The sequence below is a fragment of the Aspergillus pseudoviridinutans genome, assembly GCF_018340605.1.
Source record: "Aspergillus pseudoviridinutans IFM 55266 DNA, scaffold_7, whole genome shotgun sequence".
Taxonomy (NCBI): Eukaryota; Fungi; Ascomycota; class Eurotiomycetes; order Eurotiales; family Aspergillaceae; genus Aspergillus; species Aspergillus pseudoviridinutans.
Genome location: NW_025091287.1, coordinates 566,569 through 587,421, shown reverse-complemented (window position 1 = coordinate 587,421; position 20,853 = coordinate 566,569). Strand labels below are relative to the sequence as shown.

The following is a 20,853-nucleotide window of genomic DNA, read 5'->3' as shown; positions in this document are numbered from 1 at the left end:
GCATCTTTTGGGCAGTGTGCCAGCTAAATGTTAGTGCTTTGGCCCAGATAAACTAAAATCTGACATGTACGTATCTGAAACGTTCCTCCCCGCTACGGGGATGATCGGCCGCCTCCAGCGACTAAAGGAGGGGCAGGGATCAGATAAAAAACGAAAAGCGCAAAGGACAAACCAGGGAGAAGAAACCATCAGTTTTCTGGTCCTCCAATCCTTTCGCTCTCTCACACATCAAAATCACATCATCAAATTCCAGTCATAATGCAATCCGCTGCTACAAACCCAGAGATGATTCATATTGTCTGCAAGGCCGACAACAGCCAACACGCTGTGGTGAGTATTCCGTCTGTAGACCAGAAGCTGCCTTCCTCATCGCTCCGTGCGCGACCTGTCCTTCTAGCATTGTCTTCCAACAACCTCAGTTACGCCCGTGGAGGAGACTTACTGCATTGGTGTGCCGGCCTGACAGTCTATCTTTTGTGCTCGCTGACAGCCACAGGTGGAAAACGTACCCAGTTCCACCTAACGCGCCGCCCCCATACAACGACCAGTCTCTCTGGGGCATTGTCCCGGCATGGGGATACGCCACCGTCACCGAGAGTAATGTTCCTGGAATCACGCCAGATTCCCTCATCTGGGGATACTGGCCTACCTCGACGTCATCCACTCTCCTTCGGTTGGAACGCACTGATCTCAAAGGACACTGGGTGGAAGTTAGTAGCCACCGACAACAACTCATGCCCATATACAATCGCTACGAACAGGTACCCTCCAATGAAGAATCAGAATTGGATGAGAGGGCATGGACTGCCCTCTTCCAAGGGATGTGGCTCGCTGGGTACCTGCTGAGTGAGTATGTGTTTCCTGACCCGGGAGCACGAGAACCAGTTCACCCGCTTGGCGCGGTGAGCAAGCTTCCGTGGTCCTCTGACGATGCGGACCTCTCATCTGCTGTTGTAGTGGTTTTGGGGGCGTCTACCAAGGTTGCGCGCTCATTTACGTGGTGTCTCTTTGATTGGCCTAGGGCAAGTGGTCCCCTGGGGTTGGCACAGGTTACTTCATCGCCTGGTGTCTTACAGGAGGTGGCAGATAGAGAGGGCTGGGCGGATGTGTCAAAGGCATTCGCATATACGGAAATTGACCAAGCAACTGGGTGGATTGAGAGTCTGCAGCCGACAAAGGTTGTCATTATAGATTGCGGGGCGCGGGAGAATGTCCTCAGTCAGATATGTCAGAATCTTCAAGAGACGGCGCTCCGGCCATACAAAACTGTCATTCTGCACGTGGGCAGTCAACAGAAGGTTGGTCTCTCTGATTTTGTGTCTGAGGATTCCCATTGACTCTATTCAGGTGTACACAACGAAGGAAGTCCAGGAAGCACGGGCAGCTCTGCAATCACTGGGAAAGATCCAATACAACACGTCTGGCATCCAAGACACAATCATTGAACGGGAGGGGGCCGCAACATATTTCGGAAAGGTCTCGCGCAGGTGGAAGGGATGGTTAGCAGACCGTGGCTCCGCCATCCCAGACATGTATTTGGTCTGGGGACAGGGCATCGAGGGAGAAAATGGTATCTACGGGGGCTGGGAGCGGCTTTCAAAAGGGGAAGTGCGCCCTGAAGAGGGATTGGTTTATGCCTTGTAGAGAGATCTCGTTGACATGTCCAAGGAGTCAATAGTCTCCTTCTATCTGAGCTGTATGTAGGATTGCTCATGGCCTAAAGATAAACATCACAGAGAGTTCAGCCCTTTCTGATGCACGTAGGGCGCGCACTAGGTTAATTCATTCAGTGTCAATCGAGTCCGGTTCCAGGGCCTGGCCCGAGGTGGTGCTCGTTCTATGGCATCGGTACCCCCCCGGGCGCCAACCACGAAGATGGCCCAGTTCGTGCTAGTGCAATTATAGCCCAAGAAACCGAGGGATTCATCTTCGGAGCCGTCCGCCGGTCCAGGAGCTTCCACAGGTCAGGTATATGGCAGGCAGTGCCGATTCCCCTTGAACTAGTATGGAGACGTTATTAAGAGCCCATATTCATACTTTGTATCCAGTAGAGTGCAGTGATCTAAGGAAATGAGTTATGAAATCACAATGCAAACTGGACACGTTTAAACATAGTACTCTCCAGCACTTTCAGCCCAAAATGCCTCTCGACGTTGACGAAACTCCTGCTCAGCGATTATCTGCTCCTCTGTTCGTCTATGCGGAGGAATCAAGCTCCATTCACTGGATTGACCTTGGAGATCGTCCATCATTTGTAACAAATTTCTTTATCTATCGTTGAAAAGCTCTCCATTGAATTCGCTCTCCCAGCCTGTGTCATGATAGAGCTTCTGCAGCGCCCTCCATTCATTAATATCACGGCGTATGCCATCCTGGCCATCCTGTCTCTCCCTGCATTGCTGAACAGCCGCCCAAGGCTCAGTCGGAAGGCGGATTCCGCTGGGGAAGATATTCTGGAATAGAATGGGATTCTCCTTGATTTTGCGTATTGGGACTTCTGCTCCGTCATTTGGGTCAAAGAATGGGATATATTCAAGAGTCTGGAATTTGTCAAAGATCTTTGAGAAGAAGTCTTCACATGGTTGGCGGGGGCAGTCCTGCCATCTTTTTTGGTTCAGATGGCACCATTCCATTATAGTCTCTGTGCGGAGGTCAGTTGGATCTTTAACAGATGAAGAATGAAGCTTGAGAGGAGAAACAATGTATGGTCATGGACATCATACAGCACGTTTACTCCATAAAAACCAGGAAATGTCAGCCGGAGGATCGAAGGAGGAAAGATCCCCTGCGCATCCTTATCCGTATAGTCGACCCATCGCAGGGTCTCCAACATATCATGAGCCATAGCTGCTTCTGACTGTTTTAAATAATTAACCAGCTTAGCATGAGGAATTATCTCTATTCCTTCATTGTTATATCCCCAGACCGCCTCACTTTTAATGGCCGGCAGTAGTTGGACGAGATCAATCACTTCAGGTTCGAACCTAAGTCTCTGAAAAAGTCCGACATCAGTGTCCTGAGGTGGATGCAGGACATCAGTAGGGGTGATATAATGCGCTTTGATAAATACAGTGAAGAGATTAGTGAGTCCGTTGATCAGATCCTTGTGTTTTTCGCGAACTGCATCCATGTTTGCTTGAGTAAAAATCAGATGGGAGTTGGAGAGTGGAGCCGCTGGAGGGAGAAAGCCAGAGGAGCGGATGATGGATCCTCGGCATCTTTTCATGTGTCCATATGCACCGAGTAAGGTAACGGCCGAGCCAGAGTAAATTATAACAAAATGGATAGAATAATTGAGAAATATCTGATAATTGGCCAAGAGCAGTCTTCTATTATGCTGGAGCCACTTTTAATGGCTAAGGGTAAAGCATAACTAGTTATGGAGACATGGATGGCCTAGTACCACCTTGGCCGCTTCAAAGATGGTAGGTTGCACATATACGGATTCAATTCAGCCGATGTTGATGGAGGATGATCATGGCCTCTGGAATAGCAAGTAGAACAGGCAAAGGACAAGGGGAAAGAGACAGATTAGAACCCACTGGAGCTGGGCCGCTCTTGACCTATTGGAGCTGCTATACTGCATCGGGCGAGTCTTCGACCGCTCTGGCAGTGGAAGGAAGTCGATCGCATGGCCAAAGACGAAAGCTCCGGATGTCTTGAATACGATGTAATCGGCTATACGTGGGTAGATATATCGGCCGACCAGAATCTTTAAGAAGCTGTCTCGTGTGTGAATCCGGGTCCAGAAATATGAAAGCTGGCATATTGTCTTTGCTCGATCATATCTCGATGTTTGATACTCCTGGAGCAGGCTATTTATGTCGGCATTAGAGGTGGTATCCGATTTGGCTAGCCTATTAATCACTGAAGCTAGTACCGCAGCATCTTGTATCGCGGTGTTTGCGCCTTGTCCCATGTTGGGCGTCATCTGAGAATACAGTCAGGTAACTAGTGGGCTTGCATACGTCGAAGGGATGGAAATGGTCTGAAGCGAGACTTACGATATGGACGCTATCCCCGAGCAGAACTATGCGACCAAAATACCATGTCTGGAAGATGCCCTCTTCTAGCGCTGTCGTGGATGCGAAGATCCTGCTTCTCCATAGGTGTTCCACACGAATATCCCCCCAGACCGGTAATTTCGACAGTCTGCCACAGAGATCGGCTGTATCGTCCATGGAGAAATGAGGACTGTCTGGATAGACAAACGGTTTGGGAAGCTTTTCAAGTATGAACCAGAAGACGCGGCCATCTTTTCCCTCGAATGTTATCACACAGGACCCATCATTATAGGAGTTTACGTGTTCTCCACTCGCAAGGTCCGGTATTGGCGATGATACGCCAAAGGCGCAAGCGTATCCGACCGTCAGGCCTAGAAGGAAGTTCACTTGGTCAGCTCTGGAAATAACGTTCCCAAAAAAGAGGAGATTGTTTGCAGACTTTTCCTCTCCTGTGTGGTGATAAGGCCCGGGCTCATTGCATCTGCTAACCGCCACATTTCAGAACGCGTCGAGCTATGGACTCCATCGGCACCGACAATAAGATCGCCCGTATAGATGTCTCCATCTTCAGTTAACACACGAGCTCCGTGATCTAAAGGCTGTACTTCAATCACTTTCTTTTTGACAAGGATATTCGCCTTAGAAGGGTACTTCTGATGCAGGACCTCCAAGAGCTTTCGCCGGTCTAAGCAGATGACAGGATATCCAGAGCTGTTCAGAAATTAGTTGAATCTCAGTTTCGGATAAGGGGAATGCCAACCCTTGGTTGACGAACTCGAGAAAGGAGGTGCTGAAGGAGAAACCATCTGGGTGACGAATACGCAGACTGCGGAATGGTGAACTCTGTTTCTCGATATCATCATAGAGACCAAGCTGTTCGAACACCCTGGCTCCAGTTGGCCAGATAGCAACGATTGCCCCTTCCTGGGACGCAATTTCGCTTCTTTTCTCCAGTACGACATGGTCAATATTGGCTCGATGCAGGCAATGTGCCAAGGTTAATCCAGCAATGGATCCGCCAACTATAATAACCTTGAACTTTGGCTTTTCCATTGTTTTTCTGTGTCGTGGGCCTTGTCAAAAAGATTGATAGTCTTCACTAGTAATCTGTATACGATCCAGAGAGTCAATAATGTCTCATTCTTCTCAAAAAGTGACTATCCAGGTCATTTATATACTCAGGATGTGGTGAGTATAGGCTTTTTCGTTCCTTGGATTTATAGGATATCAACCGTCATTTGTAGAGCAGATGGATGATTAAGACCGAGCATCTTGCTGTCATGTTGATCAGTGCAGATATATAGAGAATATCAAACAAGGGAAAGTCTGCTAAATAATCACAACTCAGTGAGGGGTAATCGATGTCTGCTGTCGTGTCCAATGATGTAATAAGGTGGTCCTTATGAATTACTGGTTCTATATGATTATTCTGCTGACCATAACTAGTTTTTGTGCACGTCCATGGACATTAGTGCTCCCTTGCTGCAAAAGTACGTATTGTCCAGTTGTATCCCTTGATGGATGTCACTAATGCTTTCTTGTCAGACTAGAAAAACATTGGGATAATTCGATTGGCAGAAAACGTTAGTGTGCATTTGACTCAAGCACGTCTTAGTTTGATTTGCTCGTACGGCATAGCATAACCATGCACGGAGCCTTGGCTGACCCCTCTTTCTCTAATAGTCATTATAGACGCAGGTATGCCCAGAGCAGGTGTAAGGTCATGTTATAGGCTGTCTTAAGTCAGCCTCACTCTGCGCTATAAAAGGGCAATATTTCTGGCCTTTAGTTATCTGGCATCCGCACAAAAAAGGAGAGGTCTTCATACATGCTCAGATGTTATAAGGACGGGCGACATTCAAGAGAGTGATAATTATATGAGACCTTGCTTCCCTTCACCGACATTTAAATAATATGACCAAAAAGTACCTGACGCTTATTGACGATAGCAGAGCTGGACTATGCAGCTGCCGTCAGCTAATTAGCGCAGTGTCCGTATAACCAATTATAGCAATGATTATCGTCTGCTGACTGCATTTTTAAACTTTTCCCTGAAGGATCACTGGACGGTGTTATTTCCTAGCTTGGGTGGTCTAGACTTGTTAAAGGGCAAGTGCATTTTTCTAAGAGGAGGCCCTCCAGAGTGAATATGCAACATCAGTGAGTAGCTTAGGAGATATGACATGCATCAAGTATAGTCCACTGATAAAACACGGTGCAAGGAGCACTAACTCTATAGATAACGGAAGTCATACCCCCGCAATTTCAAATCTCATTAGGTACTCAATGCTGACCACTCTCAACCAAGCAGAACAGCCTTGAAGCCCATGCATTCCCTCCGATGCATATCTGGCTGCTGATAACAATCTGGTCTGCACTGACTCTGTTGCAGACTGTATCAGTTGGATCTATGCAGGTGCCACCTGGATCTTGCGCCATTGATGATCGGTAGCAGCCAGCTTGCCTTGAGTTGTGATCCTATCACAGCTAGTCCTTTGTTTTCATGCGTATTCGTAGCCCAATGAGACTTAAGATTTCTTTACGACATCGAAGTAAAATAAGAGTATATGCATGTAGTTCATATGATTAGTGAGATTTCACACATAAATCCATGCAGCTCTAACTGCATGATCATATAGTAACTAACAGCACCTAGATCTAATACCATAGAATTAATTGAAACTGGGTTCTGCTTAGTTTGTCCAGCTGCATCCTTGTTTAGTGTTTATAGATATATGGTCCTGGATAATGACAGTGAGGCCTTTAGATGAAAGAAAATGCCTCAATTTACAGAATACTATGTATCCATACCCTCTTTCACCGGAGATATTGCTTTAGATTGAGCATGTCCGTGCTAAGATCAGACCTTAGCATGAACTCAACCATCTGATTTGTGGTATCAGTGTATGGCTATAAATGGCTACTCCCTGCAGGAGATACATAACTATCTATCTTTGTTAATCTGGGAGATGTCTGTTGCATTATGCCCAACAGGTAATAATACCAAGAGTCATCAGTTAGCAATTCACCAGCTGGTGAATGAGGGGCACAGAACGAAAAATCAACAATACAAGATAATACAGGTGATGCGCCATTAGATACAGAGAGAGAGGCGATGCTGTTCTGTACAAAGGTGATTGGAAGCACTGCAGACACGCTTTTTGCCGATGAAGACAGTATTCAGAAATAGGAAAAGCCCTCGAGTGTGTATGACACAGGCATCAGAAGAAAGGGGTGGGCAAGCACTATTTATGAAGCCGTAGAGGGAGCAGTTTGGGCAGCAGGACGGAACTTTTCGCTTAGAGTTGGAAGGGGTGGACAGAAGACAGAAGAATTTCATGTTTAGAGAAGACGGGGTGTCATTGATTATTCCTCCAAAGTTCTTCAGGGAATAAGTGGGAGGATGCGGGGTACCTGTCATTCTATGATTACTTTTTATTCCACATACACTCTAAACATTGCCATCGAGTTTCCTAATGGTTCATGGTATATGCACATAGTGTACCTAGCTGAACTTTGTTTCCTTTCCCTGCAAAGCAGTAGTTGGCTACTAGGTTTAAGCGAGAGGATAGATAGAATGTGATATGTAAATATGAGGCTTGACTACACAGGGCGATCTAGACCCACCACAGATCGTGTATGTAGTTGTGTGGATTGTCCAAATGATCTGCACCTGCACGAGAAAGACTAAGAGCTATTCAATGCAGGTGGAGCAATATGACGAATTGATCGTCATAGAACTACCCCTCCTTGTGCCTAGAAATCAATACCATGCAAGTCTAGAATGCACCACGCAATTGCTAACATCCCACCCGATGTTCAGAGTAAATTCAGGACAGTAATGCTAGCTTAGGCAGAACAGTCCTCCACTAGGCAGCTCACTTTGCACTCGGTATTAGCTTTGAAAAGGTGGAACACATGTAACAATTTTTCATACTCCTTTCAGAGGCAACCGACTTCTACTGACCTATCCTAAAACTCACGAATTCAACGTCAGTTTCTATTTCGACAATGACGTCGCCTATTAAAAAGGTCATCGTCGTCGGAGCAGGCGGGCATCTCGGATCACATATCGTGGCTGCTTTCGATGCCGATCCGCACTTTGAAATCTCCATTCTGAGCCGTCATTCATCTAAGTCCACATTCCCGCCTCATATCCCAGTCCACCGTGTCAGCGACAACTACGACGAAACCGAGCTAGTTGCGATCTTGACCGGACAGGACGCAATCATTTGCACGATCGCCACGGAAGCCGTACACCAGCAAAAGGCCATAATAAATGCAGCTGTCAAGGCCGGCGTGAGACACTTTGTGCCGTCCGAGTTTGGCCACGACACGCGAAACGACCGGGCGGCTGAGCTGTTCCCGCAATTCTACGCGGCAAAGAGACAGATAGTGGAGTACTTGAAGAGCAAGGAGGGGGATGGGCTCAAGTGGACGGCGTTCGTGACGGGGCCGTTCTTCGAGATGTAAGTGGGCGGTCGCCTTCGACATTCGTCGTACGGAAAGAAAGCTGACCCGAGTAGAGCAGTATCCAATTTCCTCGGATTCAACATGGAAAGAAGGCACGCCACGATCCTTGACAATGGCATGAATCGATGGTCGGCGACAACTCGCAGTACTATAGGACTTGCAGTCAAGAATGCGATACTGAGTCCGGAAAGGACCTCCAATAAGTACTTGTTTATCGAGTCATTCAATGTCTCGCAGAGGGACATTCTCGCTTCTCTGGAAGATGTGACAGGAGCAAAGTGGGACGTAACTTACCACGATGCGGAAGAGGAAAAACGGACGGCCTTGGAGAAGCTGGCCAAGGGGAACTTTAGCGGAATTCCCGCGCTCATGCGATATATAACGTGTGTCAAGGGGTATGGTGGGGATTATATGAACGGTGAAGAGAGCGCGAATAAGCTACTGTCATTGCCAGCAGAAAGCCTGGATGGGGTCTTGGCCGGATTGACAAGGCATGAATGAGACTATGAAGATCATACTCTGTTCTGGCAGCGCGAAAGGGACAGATCCAGCTATGTCTGTAGATGACTGGAAGTTTAACTGCATTATACTTGAAGGATCATAAGCGCGATTCCCACCAATGCAAAGAGAAGACTGCTCATTATCCACACCAGCCCGATCCATGCCCCGCTCATTTTCAACCCAAGTGTGAATACATTGGTAAAGCAAAGACTCCCCAACACACTCCCCACCGACTGTAATATCTCGATTGTCGAGTAGAGTCTTGCTGTTTTGTCCCTCTCTACCAAGGCTGTAGCCAGAGACCGTGCGACAAGCGGGAATCCTCCTCCAGCCGCGTGCAGACAAAGACTTGGAACCAAGACGATGATGTGCGGCGCAAGACCAACACCGAGTGATCCAACGGCTAGACAGATAATACTCATACGCGCAAGGTAAAGATCCCTTCTATGCAGCGATAGGTAATGCAGAACATGTGTTGAAAGATACGGAAGGAGGAACAGGAATACGGGGATGGTAGCAGCAGTGTGGAAGGATTTGAGGAGATTGGCCCGCGCTAGAGTCCAGCTGAAGCGTGTGGAGATATACTGCGCCAAGAACTCAGAGGAACCCCCAGCGAGCTGGGAGACGGCGAAAGTGAGGAGTAGCAACAAGATCCGGGTGTCGAAGATGCAGATGCCATGGTTGAGGAACCGTCGAATCTTCCCCAAGATAAGATGATGTCTCGACGTTTTCGGGAGGCCCTTCGGGCTGGAGTAGGACGCTTCCTCATCGACAATCAAGCCGCCCATGCAGGAAACTGGTTCATTCCCGTTTATTGGGGATTTCCCCTTCACGCAATCGTTCATAGTCTCCGGCAGAAAGAAAGTACAGCTCAGTCCGATAGTAACGATTCCACTACCGACCATCATCGGGATCCAAGGGTTCAAGGTCATGAGTTGCGCGCTTAACGCGCCGGCAAGAAAACTAGTAATGTCCATGATAACTCCAACCCGGAAGAAGAGTATCGCAAGGTTTGAATCTGTCGTGGGATCGGCCAACATTGTCCATATCAGCGCCATTGCGATAGCTGGCCCTCCCCCAATAGTCCAGCTCAGCGATCCGAGCCAGATAGCCCTGAGAGGGAAGATATCAGAGAACCACAGTACGGAATTTGTGATGATTGAGTTCAGGAGAAATCCAGGAATGGTAAGACGAATCGCTCGCCTGCGCCCATATCGATCCGCCAATAGGCCGTACGGGATAGCGCAGAGGACGGCTATGCCATGGTCAGACAATGAGATTATGCGGACGGACAAGGGCATTGACACGAACAGAGTAGCCCCTCGAAGAAATCCATATACCCTTTGATAGTTGTGACTTCCTCCTGCACCTCTTTTATCTTACACAGCTGCTCTACTACATGGCCTGAAGCCGCGAGCCGACTTGGGTCGTGTGCACGCCAATAGTCATCACAGGCGATGGCTTCGATAATGCGCACCATGGGGCCTGGGATCATCTGACCCCCGATCGCAAAAGTGAGCATTATCGCAACCAGGGTGATCACCAGCCGACGACGGCTTTTTTCTGGTAAAACAGTGTCTGAGCTGGAATCATCGGGAGGTACATCCCCAGCCGCGGGCTGGCTCCTGAGATCTTCTAGGAGAAACGGAGCATCTTCGCCACTGAGCTCGATGTCATCTTCTGGCGAAACAACATGCCCTACCATCTTGGATAGCCTAACAAAGGGAACGAGAATCGTTTAGGATTCATGGAGACACAGTTATGGCCTTTCATACGAGTACAGTACATTAGGTGAATGACGTATCCTGCAATATCTTCATCGGTTTGGCACATTGGGTTGGCAATTGAGGGGCTGTGGACCTGGAATGGCGGTGACCAGCATCCATGGTGTATGATACATCACATAATTGCAGACTGCTTTAACAGTGAAGGATCTACACCGTGGCATAATGTCATTAGTCAAGGCTAGTAAGATAGGCAATTACATATCATTGATGACAGTTCCCCACATGTCGCATATTAATACTGATTGGCTTAGACAGGTTCGTGTATTAGAGTTCGCCTTTAGCCAAGTGTGATATATGCATGTTTTACTTTGTGGATAATATCGACACATTTTTGGGTCCAAAAGCAACAGGTTTACTATTGATCAAGAAAAACTACTGTTTTAGTGTCTCTGCAGAACTGGTCACGTCTTAATTAATTCCCTGCACCGTGATGATGCGCATGCATATCGCCGAGACCTTCCTGCATATGATGCTGACCCAGCTTCTCACCCAGCTCCGTCTCTTGCTTCTTCCAAGGTGCAGGCCACACGAAAGCGTTCTTTGGAACTGGCATTTGGTCAAATTTGTCGGCATCAACGGCATTATTGCGTTGCCAGTCGACCAGCGCATTGAAATCACCACACTTGCGATTCACACTGAAGTCCGGCCATGGAGCCTGGCGGTCTTCCACCCAGTTCAACGTCAAGAACTCCGTATTGGCATTGCATTGGATATTTTGCAGCAGGATGTCGGTGCAGTGACCGAGGTGTATCCACCACATTTTGTCCTTCTCGTCTAACCCTGGCTCGTAGCCAGGGTAGTCGGCAAAAGCTGCTTTGCGCAGCAGGTTAAGGCAGTGGATTTGCTGCCCTCTATCAGTACCATGAACATCACTGTAAGCTGAAAAAGATACTTACATGCATCACATCCATCTGTGCCATGTAAGCATCATCACCCATTCCCCAGTAGTCATTGTCGAAGCGAGCCACAGTCTCCGGGTTTTTGCCCAGCTTGAGGATTTGCTCGCGAGTGAGGACGTGTGTCAGGACCTTTTCATACTGAGCCCAAGCTGCGTCGTTCTCCGCGCTGGGCTCTTCTCGGGCTATTGAGACCTCGGGCTTGGCGAAGAGTGTCCCGTTCAGCTTTGTCTCGAATCTCGGGATTTCAATGTCATCGAGGATGGGCGCTTCAACGGATTAGCTACAGCTAAGACAATCAAACCCCAGTTAGACTTACACCACCATGAGATCGGCCTTAGGACAGCATTTTTCTCACTTGTCCGAAAGATGCCTGTACTGATGATCAAGGAAGCCGTGATGCTTAGGATGATGAGGTTTGCAACGGTAAAGTAGATCCAGGCATTTGAGGTAGCTGCTTTTCGTCCATGTCCGTTCTGAAGGAGATTTTCTGACTCGATGTCAGTGTCATCGTCAGCCTCTGATTTGAGGTTTTCAAATTTGTGCTCCCCAAAGAAGGGTTTGAAGATTTTTGAAAACATCATGTCGGCTAGGACTCTCAAAAAGACTCAATTCAGGGTGAGAAGGAGAGTAAATGCCCTTCGGACTTAAATCTAGTACGTGGGCATTTCTATGACGACGTAACATGTACAGCGTGGATGGACCTCTGTCAACGCAGACAAAGTAGGAAAGTAAAATAGCCGAAGAGTGACCCGTGCCGGCGTCTATCACTACCTAGAGGGGTATGGCTGTCAATGCAGATCGTGTTCGCACCTTGGCAAAATCGAGATTGATCTACACTCAAATAGCTCTGGAGGAATTGAGTTCAACCTAGGTTAGACCGACGGGATTAGAATTGACAGACCCCTTATGTTATTGCTGGCTTATTCGGCATCTACCCTGTCAGTAGCCTGTTGATCAATGACGTGGCAATATGCAATGTATCTGCAGCCGACATAAGTATAGGCAAAAGCTAGACTGCGATAGATAGATCACATCATCCTTCCATCAGCAGCAGTTCATGCGAACTCTTTATCCACATAGAACATACTCGATAACAGTAGATCTACGCGATCAAATCAGAGGAAAGCACGGGGAGGCAATGGTGTCGATCTCTTCGAATCCCCTCTCTTTTTCTAAACCCTGATAGGACGCCTCTCGTTGAGCAACAAGTGGAAAAGAAGTGTAGCCTGAACTTCAGCTCCAAGGCACAATTACCTCATGCACGGGGCCGCAAAATGATGACGACTGAATCCTTCAGAGACTGAGTGACTGTCACCTGCAGAATGCAGCCCCAGCTTTCAGCTATGCTGTGCCTATCGGAAGCTGTGTTACCACAAGTCCGTTCAGAGGTGACTAGCTCACCAGCTGCTCACTCTATATAAAGCATAACCCGTCTTCTACCCCGTCAACCCTTCTTCATAGTCCTCATTCTCTCTTCTGTTCCATCAAGCCCTTAGCACCGCCTGATCTCATCATCAATATGCAGCTCTCTTCTTACCTTTTGGCTCTCCTTGGAGCTTCGAGGATTGCCTGGGCCGCCCCCGTCGCAAGCAATGACCAACTCGAATCAGCCTCCGACGATGTAGAAAAACGCTTCTACTACACCCATTATACCCCCGAGAAGCGTGACGAGGACGTTGACAAGCGGTTCTACTACACCCATTACCAAGCTGAAAAGCGTGATGAGGACGTCGACAAGCGGTTCTACTACAAGAATTACCAAGCTGAAAAGCGTGATCAAGACCTCGACAAGCGGTACTACTACACCCATTACGAGCCCGAGAAGCGTGATGAGGACGTCGACAAGAGCGACGAGGATCTCGACAAGCGGTTCTATTACACCCATTACACCCCAGAGAAGCGCGATGAGTAGAGCTCATAGTGAACTGCGCTCAGCTACCAATCGGCCTGCAGGTTGAGCGCAATTTGAAAACCAGTGACACATGGCTCGGGTCCAAGCACCATGCGTCACGCCTGAATAGAAACAGGGTGACGATGGTTGATCGCCAACTGTAGTATTTGTTGGCTTGCTTTTGTTGAGTACTTGGGATTGAGTAGTATTGATTGCAATATGAATGGATCTTATAAGCATTCGTTAGGACCGGTTCTGTGGTAGTTTCTGACAAAACAGGACCATTCTCTTATGTCTCTTAGACGTAGAAGTAGTCTTCAATGTGTGATTAGCGTCCCCTATAGGTCTGCAAGCATGGATGCCCTAATGTCTGACCTGGAAACAATGTAGACATGATTGGCATAAGTTGATCTCTATCTACATCTTGGCCTGTCTCACGGCCAATGCAGTCGTCAGAGACAAAAGACTGTCTCGTTCCTCGGGGGTAAACTCCCGTCTATTAGGACCTCCACGGCTGCCATCTCCTCCCTTCCGGCTCTTCTCCCCGGTGAAGATGTCTTCCCGGGGACGGTCTTTGTACTCGGTATGGAACCTCCATTTCTCTGTCAACTCGGGGGACAATTGTCTCTGGAACGACTTGGCAATGTATTTTCCGATGTTAGGGAGGAATTTGAACGCACTGCATTGATGTTAGTATCTTATGGCAAGGATCTGGTGGTGTACATACTGTCCGGTCCCGCCGGTAGCGATAAAGAGGTTGGGATGGTCAGGGTGGTAGTCGAAGATAAAGTCTCCTGTTGGCGTCTCGTTATACCAGCACAGGCATGTCTTCTCAAAACCTCTGTCTACCAGCTGAGGTAGGATCTCCTTGAGGCCTGCAAGCAGTCTCTGCATGCCTTCCGCGGGGATGAAGTTTGCCCGCGCTGAGATAGCCCGACTGGGTGGTGAGGATATTTGCTGGTCCGACGACAAAGTATATCCAAAACTGTGGCAGGCGACCTTGAGATATCTTGTCTTCTCATGCGGTGGGAAGCTGAAGAATCCGGTCGAGAGATTAAAAATAATAGGCAGATCCTTGAGCGCCTTGACTTCCTGCGGTGTAAGCCGCACAAAGCCTACAATCTGCGCGGTCGCCACCATCGAATTCCACGAGGGAATCAGTCCAGCCGTCCATGCACCCGTCGCCAGGATAAACTTGTCTGCTGCGATCCGTCCCCCATCGGCCGTCTTGACTGCTGTAATGGTACCGTCCGAGCTCTTCTCCAGCTCCGTAACCTGGCCATGAGGACCCGTCACAAATGACACCCCAGCAGCAATACACCGATCTCTCAGCCCCGCAATGGCTACACCTGCATCCGCCCACCCAGCCGCATTGTTATAGAATCCCTCGAACCCCTCCCCAATCGGCGTCCCACTGACAGCGGGGAACCGCGCGTTCAACTCTGCCGCATCCGCTAACGCGTGCCACTCCGCCCCCATCTTCGTCAGAATCTCCTTCGTCTTCCGGATAAAGTCCGACCCCCCGACTTGGACAAGCCCAGCGGGACCCGTCCTCTGCGCCGTCCAGACACACGGTGTGCGGTGGAACGAGTCCGCATAGTCAGGGCTGGTGTTCCACAGATCGTACGCTTCCTTGCCTAGCTGCGCATATACGGGATCCCCGTAGTCGAAGCGGATTACGCGGGAGATATCGTTACTTGACCCGTCCGGGACGGGAGGCATGTGTCTATCCAGCACTGTGATCGCGGTGAAGCCATCCTGGGTGAGGTTGAGGGCGGTGGAGAGGCCGAAGACGCCTGCGCCCACGATGACGATGCGTTGGTTCTTGTCCATGGTGTGTTGTTTTGATAGCAAGGATGGAATTCTTGCCAGGGACGATGATATTATTATGACTTGTGATCTTCTCATTGGAGGTGGGGTGCAGGATAGACGGTTCGGACACAAAGCCGAACCGTCTTGGCACGGCTGCTGAGCCGGACCCACAGGAGCTATAGCTGTACAGCTGTACAGCTGTGGCGGAGAGATTGCACTCTGCTGTATGGGGCTTCGGGTTATGCTTATCTGGTGGTGGGGTTGCGCAGGATATCCCTGTGCAGTGAGTTGGCATACTCCGTCTGTAGTTCATTCGGTCCTATTCATTCATCGAGTGTCTTTTACTGGTTAGCTGAACGTCGTGGTATCATAGATGATAGGACTAGGGTAGATAATAGTAAATTTCTCAATTAGATTTTATTTGTCTTCCCGAAACGACATAATACGGAAGTAAAGTAGTATACTCTCCAGCTATCATGGCATCGGAGCAGATTCGACATGGTTCAGGCCCTTAAGGGGGTAAGATACACCATGCTAAGCTAGGGAAATGATTTACCGAGTCCATGGAAAAGAGAGCAAATAGCTAGTCCCTGAGCAGAGTGTTTACAATATTGTCGTACTGGTTGGTTACTATTATTGTCACTTGCTGTCTAACTTCCGTCAGGCCGCTCGTGACAAGGATAGGATGCCTTTTTCTGGAAAAGTCAGCCTATAAGCTTTATGTCTGTGCGAGGTCTGGACTTTCAACAATGAGTACCGTTCTAATAATGTTCACATCACAATAATTAGCCTTTAGCAGCTGTCGCACCGGTAGTCAACCGGCTTCGGTGGAGCTCAACCGTGTCCGGCGCCACCGTCTACCATCCTCCACTCCCGAGAAACGCATGCACCTAAAGTGGCAACAATCTGAGAGCACCATGATGCTATCACAAGACTCCGGTAGGTAGGCTGAATACTCCGTCTCGGTCCTCTGACGCTATCATTCCTTCCGATCCTGCGGTTCTCCAGCCGTTTCCGCTTATCGAGCATCTGGGGTCAAGATAATGGAGTAATGGACAGCGTTCCATGGGTGTTGCCGCTATATATAAGTCGGTTCGTCCTCGATTAAGAATCCCTTCATAGTAAACAACATCATATTGGCATTAAATTAAAGAAAACGTCTACGTTTATACACCAAAATGGGCTCCCTGTGGAACTATCTTGGCCTTGCCTCCAACTCCACCAATGACGAGAAGAATGCCATGCGCGCTCTACCATCCTCATGGTACACCTCTCAGGAGATGTTTGAGCTAGAGCGCCGGGCCATCTTCTCGCGCAAGTGGCTCCTGACCACTCACAAGCTACGCCTCCCCAACACCGGCGACTGGCTGCGCTACGAGGTCTCCGGCTTTCAATTCGTGATCGTCAAGGATCGTGATGGGAACATCAACGCCTTCCACAATGTCTGCCGCCACCGTGCATTTCCCGTTGTCACCGAAGAGAAGGGAACATCCCGCATCTTCGCCTGCAAGTACCACGGGTGGTCATATGGGCTAAACGGCAAGCTGGCCAAGGCCCCGGGATACCAGGACCTCGACGGCTTTGACAAGAGCAAGAACGGCCTTCTACCAATTCACGTACATATCGACACGAACGGCTTCATCTGGGTCAACCTTGATGCCAGCGAGAAACCCGAGGTCGCCTGGGAGGATGACTTTAAGGGAATGGATCTGCTGCCGCGGTACGAGAATGTCAAGTGGGACGAGTACACCTTCGACCACACTTGGGAGCAGGCGGGAGACTATAACTGGAAGATTCTGGCGGACAACTACAACGAGTGCTATCACTGCGCGACAACGCACCCTGATATTCCGTCCATTGCCGATCTGAGCGCGTACTGTGTCCAGACCAAGGACGGCGGCATCATCCACGATGGGGCCAGCAAGCCGGAGCAGGTTGCAGCCGGTTTGAATCCCGCCAGCACATATTTCTTCCCCAATGCCTCCATTACCGTCTCGTAAGTCTCTATCCTCTAATATGCCAATTATAGCCCAACTAACAGAGTAAAGGCCCCACTTCTTCTTTATGCAGCGCTTCGTCCCCCTCTCGCCCACACGATCCATCATGAAGTACGAAGTCTACCGCAACAAGAACTCCTCGAAGGAGGACTTTGAGACAATCAACCAGATTTACAAGCGCATCATGTCCGAGGACAAGTACCTCTGCGACCTGACCCAGAAGAATTTGAATGCTGGCGTCTTCGTCAACGGCGAGCTGCACCCCGAGATGGAAAAGGGACCGCTGTACTTCCAGAAGGTGGTCAGGGACCTTGTGGTGGAGCACTACGAGCGCGAGCAAAAGGCCAAGCAGGAGATCTGGCCCGCGAGACAGAACTTACCAAAGAATGCGACCGTCAGCGAGAAGGATATTTCGTTTTGCTCGAGTCTGAGCTGTCAGACGACCGAGTGCGTGCAGCCGCCTGCGACTATTGCGTGGTGATTTCTTTTCCTTTCTTGCATTTGGCGTGTTTACTCTGGTAATGATATTGTTTTAGATATGAGTAATGAAGTTCTATTTTTAAATATATTTCATCACCTCTCCCTCGTCTGAGTGTGTCTACGATCAAGCACTTCCCAGCCCTGTCCCCACAAACACAACCATAACCGCGGAAAATCTGGATGCAAATGTTAGGACCAGCCGTGGAGACAAGATTTCTGACGTACGCAGCAGTAGCAGCAAATATCTCTGAGCTTTTTGCCCTTGTGAATAGGGCGAGGAGGGTGGAGAATAAAAAAGTGAAGAGAATAATGCAGAGCAGTCGGGCAGCCGGACTATGGACGAAATACAGAACGATGACCGGGATAAGTAGAGACGAAGAAGACGCGAGGACAGTGGCGACTTGCATGGCTTTTCGAACGCGGTCGTCTGATGCATACAGGACTTGACTCTCATCCCATCGCTGCTCTTCCTAGTAAAGAATCGACATATGCCTCAGCTGGTGGGACAAGGAAGTACAGTTGACAAGACTCACTTCTGTTTGGAAGAGCTGCACATTTCCACTGCTGTCAGTATCTCGCCAGTTAGAAAGCTCAGAACATGGAAGCAAGTACCCTATTCAGCCATTTGACCCGAATCACAATGGTAGACAACTTGCTGACTATCGTCTCGAGGAAGCCAAAATCAGAATTGTACGCGCGCGTGGCACAAAGATCCTGGCGGTTGTGGAAAGCCATCCTTTCATCTTTGACTACTGGCTTCATATTGTCGAGCCAACGGCGGAAGTGTCTATAATTCCTCTTTGTGGGCATGTCAAAGTTGAAGATGGTGCGGTATCGAATGAGAAGGTCATCTAATGTTCTCAATCATCAGCATACTATACTGGTAATGTACTGAGACGATACTACACCATATTCGCGCAGCTGCACTCTAATATCCGCCATAATGGCTTTCCGTTCCTCGTTAGTATCGCATCGTCTGGAAGTGTTGTTCAGTTCGTCTGTCTCGCCCCTATCGACCTCATGCAGGCGCTTCTCCAAGTGGGTAAGCTCTTCTTGCAAGTATAGAAGTTGGCGCAGGTGAAGGTAGTTGAAACATCGAAACATATTGAAGATGGGGTCACTTTTCATGAACGCTGCCAGTTCCGGGTACCCTCTTGGACATTCATCATCTAATTCAGGTCGTCAGTGTCCCTAAACCTGCCGTCCGTCATCAACATATGCAACAGTGCGTACATCCGCTTGCCTCGGTGATATTGATTGTTGGCCCCGGTATTGGAGGACTCTCCAGTGTTGCCATCTCAGCATTGCCTGACATGGCCGAGTTTCTCGCGTCGGTAAATTCTGACACAATAAGATGTCTCCAGCGCTGCTGCATAGAATGCACTGCCGTTTTACCTCGAAAATACTCGCCTCTTGTACAACTCATCAACAAAACCAGTCCTATTGGCTTGGTCGGTCAATCTGGGATAGTTTCAGCCTCACAGTACGCCAAACATCATACAGGGTTGTCGTTGGTCCACGTCGGCGGCTAGAGGAACCTTGATCTCTCCTCAAAACAGCCTGATCGGACACCTCTTTTTGGGCATTAGCAATATGCAGCCAGACAGGACKGCCCTGCGCTCTGCCCAAATATATACAGTTTAATTCTGCCTGGAAAAGTCCTGCGTCCATCGCTCTGTCTGGTTTTTACCTCACTTATCAGTTGAACCATTTACGTCAAGAGTCCACAGGACCTTTAAGGGACAAACAGTATACATCCAATACAATCCTTGCTTGGATCTGAACGCAAAAATGAGTGTGTATTCACAAGGTGACTCAGGTACAAGGAAGCTAACGAAGGGACCGTGGATTTCAGCAGGGTTTCCCGCGTGGGGTTATGCGACAGTTAGAGAAGACATCGGTTATCGAAGCGAGCCTGGGTATGACCGCTATATGTATCTTGCAGCTCAAAATGTCGAGAAAACCGTCGACCGGCCGCCGTCCTCCACCAATCCAAAACCGAACGAACAAGCTGGGGATAAGCCCGCGCATCAGCTGAATCCCGGAGATGGAAAACCATCAAAGGACAAGTAAAGGTTAGAAGATCCCTTAGGGATCTTATCGAGAGAGCATGGGAGTCGTTGGGGCATGAGATCGTTGCTGGGTTGACTCCCCATGCCGCGGATGTTATCGATGCTCGGGGGTGGTATACCAAATATTAGGTAGAAGAAATATTATGTTTCTGCATTCTCCAGCCATTTTTTGCAGATTTGTGTCTTTACATATAATTTTACAAGGGTGTTGATGGTGTTGTTGAAGAATATATCTAGACGACGTAGTATGCCACTTGGTAGTAGTACCGGATAAAAATATATACTTGAATGTATTAGTGTTCAATATACTATCATGTAAGTATTGAAGTTTGATATCTATTATATGATGATTTGATGTCCCTACTATATGAGTGTTTGATATCAATACTATATGACGATGCGCTGTTCTAATACGATACATGTGGTTTGATACTGTGGAGATAGTGGCAGTTAGTAATACCAGGGATAACTCCCTAGCAAACAAACAAGCTGAAGAGAGGGGAATGCGGGGCCATCAAATCTTAGCTCAAGAGATAGTCATCTTGTTTTCTTCTGATTGGTGCAGCCCGCTGATAGCATTTTTATGGCACAATCCGCCATCCAATAGGCCATTGTTCCGTCATATCTTGCCACTGTTAGGGCGCAATTGTGGAAGATCTAGCCCGACGTGGACAACACTTCCCCGGTACAGAGCAGCTTTTCCAGGATCCATCTAGTCACAGAGTGACAGCTATCTAATCAGGGCAATATCACGAGGCCAATCATGCTGTCCTGCAGGGGTCAATGCTCGACTTCCCCGCGAGATTGTCGTCCCCTACTTGGACGGTTGATCTCGCTCCTCGGCGAGCCTTGAATGTCATCATCGCCATCTTCTTCTATTGATCAGATATTCGCTCTATATAGCTTACGAGCTTGTCTTTAATTATTTAGGCTCATT

General features: G+C 48.6%; 10 protein-coding genes across 10 annotated transcripts; 4 read left to right on the top strand and 6 right to left on the bottom strand.

Moving 5' to 3' along the window:
• Positions 1–258: 258 nt before the first annotated feature.
• Positions 259–1,644, top strand: Asppvi_009526 (DUF2855 family protein; the record flags this gene model as incomplete). Its single annotated transcript, XM_043305380.1, has 3 exons — positions 259–449; positions 497–1,298; positions 1,348–1,644. 3 exons carry the CDS (start codon positions 259–261, stop codon positions 1,642–1,644), a joined length of 1,290 nt encoding a protein of 429 aa, XP_043161315.1.
• Positions 1,645–2,267: 623 nt separating this feature from the next.
• On the bottom strand, positions 2,268–3,130 carry Asppvi_009525 (uncharacterized protein; the record flags this gene model as incomplete). Its single annotated transcript, XM_043305379.1, has 2 exons — positions 2,268–2,662; positions 2,746–3,130. 2 exons carry the CDS (start codon positions 3,128–3,130, stop codon positions 2,268–2,270), a joined length of 780 nt encoding a protein of 259 aa, XP_043161314.1.
• A 1,257-nt stretch (positions 3,131–4,387) lies between these two features.
• On the bottom strand, positions 4,388–5,057 carry Asppvi_009524 (FAD-dependent oxidoreductase; the record flags this gene model as incomplete). The annotated part of the gene is made up of 2 exons (XM_043305378.1): positions 4,388–4,715; positions 4,765–5,057. The coding sequence occupies 2 exons, from the start codon at positions 5,055–5,057 to the stop codon at positions 4,388–4,390; spliced, it is 621 nt and encodes a 206-aa protein (XP_043161313.1).
• A 2,958-nt stretch (positions 5,058–8,015) lies between these two features.
• On the top strand, positions 8,016–8,978 carry Asppvi_009523 (isoflavone reductase family protein; the record flags this gene model as incomplete). Its single annotated transcript, XM_043305377.1, has 2 exons — positions 8,016–8,473; positions 8,531–8,978. 2 exons carry the CDS (start codon positions 8,016–8,018, stop codon positions 8,976–8,978), a joined length of 906 nt encoding a protein of 301 aa, XP_043161312.1.
• An 83-nt stretch (positions 8,979–9,061) lies between these two features.
• On the bottom strand, positions 9,062–10,683 carry Asppvi_009522 (uncharacterized protein; the record flags this gene model as incomplete). Its single annotated transcript, XM_043305376.1, has 2 exons — positions 9,062–10,233; positions 10,290–10,683. 2 exons carry the CDS (start codon positions 10,681–10,683, stop codon positions 9,062–9,064), a joined length of 1,566 nt encoding a protein of 521 aa, XP_043161311.1.
• A 494-nt stretch (positions 10,684–11,177) lies between these two features.
• Asppvi_009521 (oxidase ustYa family protein) lies at positions 11,178–12,245 on the bottom strand (the record flags this gene model as incomplete). Its single annotated transcript, XM_043305375.1, has 3 exons — positions 11,178–11,609; positions 11,662–11,930; positions 11,981–12,245. The coding sequence occupies 3 exons, from the start codon at positions 12,243–12,245 to the stop codon at positions 11,178–11,180; spliced, it is 966 nt and encodes a 321-aa protein (XP_043161310.1).
• A 938-nt stretch (positions 12,246–13,183) lies between these two features.
• Positions 13,184–13,576, top strand: Asppvi_009520 (uncharacterized protein; the record flags this gene model as incomplete). The annotated part of the gene is made up of 1 exon (XM_043305374.1): positions 13,184–13,576. The coding sequence occupies one exon, from the start codon at positions 13,184–13,186 to the stop codon at positions 13,574–13,576; it is 393 nt and encodes a 130-aa protein (XP_043161309.1).
• Positions 13,577–13,972: 396 nt separating this feature from the next.
• Asppvi_009519 (NAD(P)/FAD-dependent oxidoreductase) lies at positions 13,973–15,388 on the bottom strand (the record flags this gene model as incomplete). The annotated part of the gene is made up of 2 exons (XM_043305373.1): positions 13,973–14,234; positions 14,283–15,388. The coding sequence occupies 2 exons, from the start codon at positions 15,386–15,388 to the stop codon at positions 13,973–13,975; spliced, it is 1,368 nt and encodes a 455-aa protein (XP_043161308.1).
• Positions 15,389–16,545: 1,157 nt separating this feature from the next.
• On the top strand, positions 16,546–17,845 carry Asppvi_009518 (aromatic ring-hydroxylating oxygenase subunit alpha; the record flags this gene model as incomplete). The annotated part of the gene is made up of 2 exons (XM_043305372.1): positions 16,546–17,363; positions 17,416–17,845. The coding sequence occupies 2 exons, from the start codon at positions 16,546–16,548 to the stop codon at positions 17,843–17,845; spliced, it is 1,248 nt and encodes a 415-aa protein (XP_043161307.1).
• A 123-nt stretch (positions 17,846–17,968) lies between these two features.
• Positions 17,969–19,159, bottom strand: Asppvi_009517 (uncharacterized protein; the record flags this gene model as incomplete). The annotated part of the gene is made up of 5 exons (XM_043305371.1): positions 17,969–18,020; positions 18,070–18,314; positions 18,457–18,695; positions 18,753–19,013; positions 19,078–19,159. 5 exons carry the CDS (start codon positions 19,157–19,159, stop codon positions 17,969–17,971), a joined length of 879 nt encoding a protein of 292 aa, XP_043161306.1.
• Positions 19,160–20,853: the final 1,694 nt, after the last annotated feature.